Here is a 6,694-nt window from a genome sequence, read left to right as displayed (position 1 = left end):
ATTCCATCATATATATATATAAATTGAATATTTTTTTAACCATTCATTTTTGCAATGTTGAATTTAGTTGAATTTACTTTCGAAATATTTTTTCAGAGACTTCGAACCTAAATTCATTTTACGCAGTTTAAAATTATTCTTGGCAGAAGAAACATTTTGGCATGGTCTATTGAAATAGAGCAATAAAACTTATGCAAATATTTTTAGTTGGACGCAGTTTTAAATTATTCATGCGTTATTGCAGAATGAATATTTTACGTATTTTTGTTAGATACCTAAAAAAAATTTTATTGTATAAAATTTCATTTTAGAAGACTTTCCCGCTCATATTTTTATCAGAAGAAGTTAAGAAAGTGTTGCCAAATCAATCGATAAAAAGTAAAAGAAAATATCGTCTTTTACTTTTTTTCTCCTTCATTATTGCCTTCTTTCCAATACCAAGGATAAAAATATTGAATTCTCCTCTAAACTTGGTCAAGTTCTTTTTTATGAAAGAAGTTTAAATTATTCGATTCGATAGCTTTTAAGTATGAAAGAAAGAGTCTAGAGCTTTAAAACTTAAATAAGTAAAAATTTCATTCCTTCAGAGAACTCAGCTTAAAAAAATCAATAATTTATTGATTATTTATTTTTTGAACTTAATGTGTCATTAAAGCGTAATGAAACCGTTTTTCTTTCGGTTTCTTTTCGTTTTTCTTTTTTTCTTTACTTTAAAAAAAAACAGGCTTTAAATAACGGGGATTAGAATATTCTTTTCATAGTTCATTTTCGTTTTGTTTTTATTGAAAGAAAAGTGAAATTATATTTGATAATAATGGGTATAATAAAGAGGTATTTTTCTAGGTTGAGTATATTCACACGTTTTTGATTATTAAAAAAAGATCAATATAAGAACATGGGATAATATCAGTTGGAAAAATAGCGCTTTGATTTTTTAATATGGGTAAATATCTCTAAAGTTTTATTGTTATTTGCGTTTCATAGTAATGGCTATTATTAAGAAGGATATTTTAAACTTTATTATTTTCACACATATTTAATTATTAGTGAAAAAAAATTTGCAATAAAACTAGCACTTTGATTTTTACACAATGAAATATCTTTAGGACTGTGTTTATTTGTGTTTATCAAAGTGTTAAGCGACAGTAAAGGTGTTTTGATAAACGTTTTTAATTCTTTAAATGACAATTGAAAGACTTTAGACAATATAACAATACGTCACAGTTTTTAAATGTTCAGGCAATTTTTTGTGAGAATTTTTGTAGAACAGCATGATTTTCGTTAAAGTAACATACATTCTATTATCTATTCTATTATCAAGCTTACAATTCTTTAAAACTAGTATTTTAAAATATAAATTATTATTTTAAAACAGTATAACTATATTTAGAAGATAAAAAACTGCTAAAATGTAATTTTTAGTATTTTGTATTACTCTTTTTGCCGTTTTGATCATTCTTTATTGACAGAAAGATAATTTGCCATGTTCAATTGCAATTTAAATTTATGAAGTATTTCATGAAAAATAATTCACGGGTTCATCAATTCATAGATAAATATGAGAAATAACAAAATATCAAATTTCAAACAAAACCTTAGAACAAAACGTTGAAACAAAAGAAACGTTTGCTACTTGGTGAATATAATGTGAAATTATCATATTTCAATTGGCAGAAATTTTTTATCCATCAATTCAATAAATATACTTACTTTTTATTTACAATATTATTGTTACATTTCAAAAGATTCATTGTTGTTAAAAGAATTTTAACAACAATGAATATTTTCTTTTTACCCTAAACAAAAGCATAAAAATAAATTAATAATTCAATTGCAAATTTCATTTTATCTATTAGGAAAATAAAATAAACATTTCCTTCTTGTTAAATAAGCCAACTACTCATTTTTAAATATAAAATTTTTTGCTCTTTTACCGACGTGTAAAATACCAACAAGAATTCATGTTTAAGCTTATGTATATAAGTGCGTTGTTTCAAAAATTGTAATTCTATTTAGAATAATTTTAAAATAAAAATTATTTCTTAGAAATTAATAATTACTATGTTTTTTAAATTGGTTCAGTAAGGTACTGGTCAGACATTGTGGAGAACCGGGGTTCGGATCTCAGAGGTGGCTCGAAGCACATCCAGCTTCAGTTCAAAGATTAGCAACTTGTCTGGGAAGTAAAGGCGGTTCATGCGTGACAATGTCGTAATCATTCCATTGGTCACAAAGTTGAAGAGCAATGTTTTCCCTGGCTCATTATGAGCTGTTGCGGGTATGCTTTTTTTTAAAAATTTGCCTCTTATCAAACTTATTTTTTTAAATAAATGATTTCTGTGAAAACTTTTTTCATAAAAATGCAAATACCATTGAAAGTAGGGTATAATTTATGCTGCATAGAAATAAAGTTAAATAATGTGAATACTAATAAGGACAAATAAAAAAAGGTACTTGCTTATAGAACCGAAACTGCAGAATGTTTATTTTTGTGTTTTTTTCGCATAATTTCGCTTCATACATTTAAAGGCCTGGTAGACAAAGCTTCTAAAAGTGATACTTTTGAGATAAAATGTTATGATTTTAGAAAAAAGATCTTATTTTAGCCTTGTTAACTATTGTGTTAAGCCTTTTAAGATGATGGTGACGGGGAGGATGATCCTCGGAAAATCAAATATACCCATGGTGGAATAAAAGACCGGTGATCTTGTACGAGTCGCGTCGCTCTACGCATTCCCCAATTAGAGACAGGGAGGAGTAAAATTGCAGAGCAGCAGTTAAATGTATCTGTTGCAAGGTCGAAAGTCGAAGATCTGAAAGGATGATGGAACTGAGTGCGATTCCATCATTGTTTTTGGAGGGGAAGTTGGTTCCAAGTGCATTTGACAACGAAAAATCAACTGGTAAATTTACATAGCATCTCTTTTGACAGTAAACCTGAGCATCAAGAGTACGTAGGCTAAAACGCGAATAGTTTAAATTATTCATATGAGTTTATAGATTTAGCCAATTAAAAGTCGGGGAACAGGAAATAAAAGCAAGACAAGTTTTGTTTCTTAATCGCGGTGTCGTATAAATTTTCTATCAGCTTAAGTAGTATCTATATTTTAATTTATATTGCGTTGTTTTATGTGCACGTGGATCTATTTTCTAATAAAATGAGACCTGCAAATTGTGCAAATAGGCAGAAAACCGCTTAGTTTACATTAGTTGGCATAATTTTATTTTATTTTTATAACCCTCGTGGAGCAGCCGACCCAATTTTGGGTTTACGACTGCTAATGTTCAACTCCATAGCCTTGTATTTTTGAAACTAATTCAGAAGACAAGGGAACTTATGTATCAAGTATTGGGAGAAATTTGCCTTCATGGAGGATTTTTTGATGGAACTAATCCACATATTTATTATATTAAAAAGAAAACCTCCCACCGTTAGCCTAGGGGGCTCATTGATCCGTCTACCTTTGGCCCATGATCTGTCTACCACTGAGGATATTTTACATCAGTACTGCGGTGCGGAATTCGTAACGACCAGCCTTTGCTGGGCGAGGTTCACCTCACTCGTAAAAAGCGAACGCTCCATTCTTTGAGCCACAACGGCTCTGTCAACATAATTGACGAATATCCGCATACTATTTATGTTTTTTTTAGAAAAATGTCTCTATTTACCAGATAAACTTGTCTAAAGGTTTCTTCCAATGCATCTTCACGTATTTTTTCTCAGCTAAGAATTCTTTAAGCAACTCATTTTTAACGTATCTTTAAAAAAAAGTGTTTTGTGTTAAAAACTGTTCAGTGTTTTACGCCGAACAATCAGTAAAATTAGATATTGGTTACAATAGTTAATTTTGAAAAGAGTGATCTATCTATAAAACTCTAGTATCTAGTAACACAAAGTTAAGCTTGTACAAAAAAAAACATGCCAATTAATGTTCTAACATGGACTTAATCTAATATTTGAGAACTTAGTGTACTTGTAGAAATATTTGACAACAGCTCTGCTTTGTTTTACTCAACTAACTGAACTAATCCAAACGAATGAACATAGAAAGTAATAGAATCTCTCAAAAATCTGAGTTAAGGAATAAGTTACGGTCAACTTAAAGTCGAAGTTTATTTTTAATGAAAACGTATGTTTTCAGCCAGCTCCTTGATATTTCTATACATTTTCATTCCATTCTGAAATTGACTAAAAGTGCCATTTAACGCGTTTAATCTATTTGAATAATAATAATGTTAGGAATTTTTAAAATGACGCCTTTTTTGTCAAAACAAAAACAAAAATTGTTGTTTCTTTTTTATAACTACTTCGAATTTCGAATAATATCACATTCTTTGGAGAAAGTTATTGTGATGCGACAAAAAAAAAAGAATGAAAATAATATACTGTTGATTAAATAGCTCGTTTCTTATGTCTGGTGAAGCGTACTTTCAGTTTCTGAGCAGTAGTCTTCTAGAATACCCACTCGATTAGACATTTTTGTTCGAAACACGCCATAATTCTTTCACTCATTTTCTTCTACGGCGAAGTAAACGTCTAATAGATATCCAACAGGGCAAAGAGATTTTCGCCTTTATCCTTAATGACCTGTTGCCAGGCAATGGCGCAACTCTTTTATGCGATTTAGGTGACATAAGTTTGTGTCATCCTACTTGAGTAACGATCGACCAATGGATTGGTATTTCTTTGCTTTCACTTTTTTAGCGCAGATCTATTTAAACATACGGTGTGTTACAAAATATCACCCCCAAAATATCACTTATTTTTTATGGTACACTGCATAAAACTAATAATTTTAAAATAGTGAAGTAAATTATATTTTATCGAGTAAATAGAAAAGTGAAAAAAAGTAAAGTTAGTTACACAGAGCAAACGATTTTTTTAAAAAAAATCTAGGGGTTACGTAAGTAAAAGACCACCTATTTCTTTTTTTCAAAATTGTTTCAGTTTTCGAAATCTTTTTTTTATTTTTCTTTGAAAATCATATTTAAAAAGTAACTTCGTATCACAGAAAATGCAAACGATTATATCATAAAGAGAATTCGAATTTAATTTATTTGTTTTTATAGTAAAATTCGCTTTGCTTTGTAGCAAAGAATTATCTGAGCTAGAATTTTAAAAAAATTTAAAGGCTCTGGTAAGTCCGAATAAGAAATATCTAAGTTAATTAAACGTTATAAAACTGCAGCTGGTAATGCTTAAACCAAAAGAGGTTCTTATAGAAAGTATAAAAGATCTGGTAGGAAGCGTCAATTATTAGCTTGGGAAAATGGATCAATTTGAAAACTTGTAACAAAAAAGAACTTGTCTACTTGCAGAATAACTCAGAAAAATAAGTAGAACGATCTCTCATACAACAGTCTGGCACACTTAGAGATCAAATTCGAATGTTGTTCTTCGAAAATTAAAAAGAAAGCCAAGACTGTTAAAACATCATGAAGAAGAAAAGCCGAAGTAGGTTTATATGATTTGGGTAGGTTTATATGATTAGAGTTTATATGATTTTGTTTTCCCTTTTTTTAATTTTTTTTTATTTTTTTCATTATTAAAAAAAATTAAATGTTTTTTTATAAATTTTTTTAAAAATATTTTTTTGTTTTCCTTTTTTTCGTATTTTTATCATATTTTATGGGTTCTATGAGCTTACAGACATGTATTTACATAAGAAAGTATCTTTTTTTTTTCTCTTTTAAAGCAAAATTTATTAGAAATTCATTTTTTTCTTAATGTTTCACTAATTTGCTTTTAGAATAAAACATATCATGCTTAGAGATCATATTAACGAAAAATTAATTAAATATTCGAAGTAACTAAATAACGGAAAGGTAATGAAATAATTGCTCATCTTCAGCGTGTGAGCCAATCATTCTAAATGTCTAACATAATTATTTTAATCTGCGAAATTACATGTCTTACCTGTCAATACTTATGGCAACTAGATTAAAAATTGATGCTGTACTACAGGTGACGTCGACTGCAATGTAAAAATCACAAAGAGTGTCACTCAGCTCCCAATCAACATTTACCTGAAAATAAATTAACAATAATTAGCGACGCAAAAATCAAACAAAATATAATATTCTAAAGTAACAAAGATGTTAAAGTAACATAAGCATCCTTCATCCCTGGCAAGAAGCGTGGTTTCCCTCACTAACTCGCAATCTCGTGGCTCCTCTCCCGAAAGTGTATATATATATGGAATTTTAATATTTAAATTTAAAAAAAATTAATGTCTGCACTTGACATTGACTGAAAGCATCGATTGAAAACCTCAAGAATCGTAAAAAGTGTGAAGAATTAAACTTCGTGGGTCATCGTCAGTGGATCGTCTATTCACCGTGAATTAAACTTCGTAATTAAAAGGCCTGGTTTCTTAGGACAGGACGCCGTCAGCTGGAAATCAGCGTTAACCTCTGATTGGTCCATTTGTGAGTTTGATAGTATACGTCATTGAACGCTCATCTTGAACTACAATTGCCGTCCAACTCAACTGCAGTTGGATTACAACGTGACGTTAACCACAGAAGCAATGGCGGACAACATCCAACAGCGCATTGAAATCAGCCAAGATTTTGATTTTGACATTAAACATAGCTTCTTCATTAAACATAGCACTCTTCATTTAGCTCAGCTATAATGTGTTTTTTCTTGGACAAAGTCATTATTTGTTCTCTAAAACACTGGTCGACAATA

At 29.6% G+C, this 6,694-nt stretch overlaps 1 protein-coding gene across 1 annotated transcript in view; it reads right to left on the bottom strand.

Moving 5' to 3' along the window:
- The window catches only part of LOC107456815 (dopamine D2-like receptor), a 227,377-nt gene that overhangs the window by 39,708 nt on the left and 180,975 nt on the right, over positions 1-6,694 (bottom strand). The window contains exon 3 of the mRNA XM_071180684.1: positions 5,918-6,027. Coding sequence (XP_071036785.1) covers positions 5,918-6,027 — 110 coding nt within the window. The remainder of the gene's footprint in view (positions 1-5,917; positions 6,028-6,694) is intronic.

The sequence above is a fragment of the Parasteatoda tepidariorum genome, chromosome 5 (genome assembly GCF_043381705.1).
Source record: "Parasteatoda tepidariorum isolate YZ-2023 chromosome 5, CAS_Ptep_4.0, whole genome shotgun sequence".
Lineage (NCBI taxonomy): Eukaryota > Metazoa > Arthropoda > Arachnida > Araneae > Theridiidae > Parasteatoda > Parasteatoda tepidariorum.
This window is presented reverse-complemented; position numbering and strand designations above follow the sequence as displayed.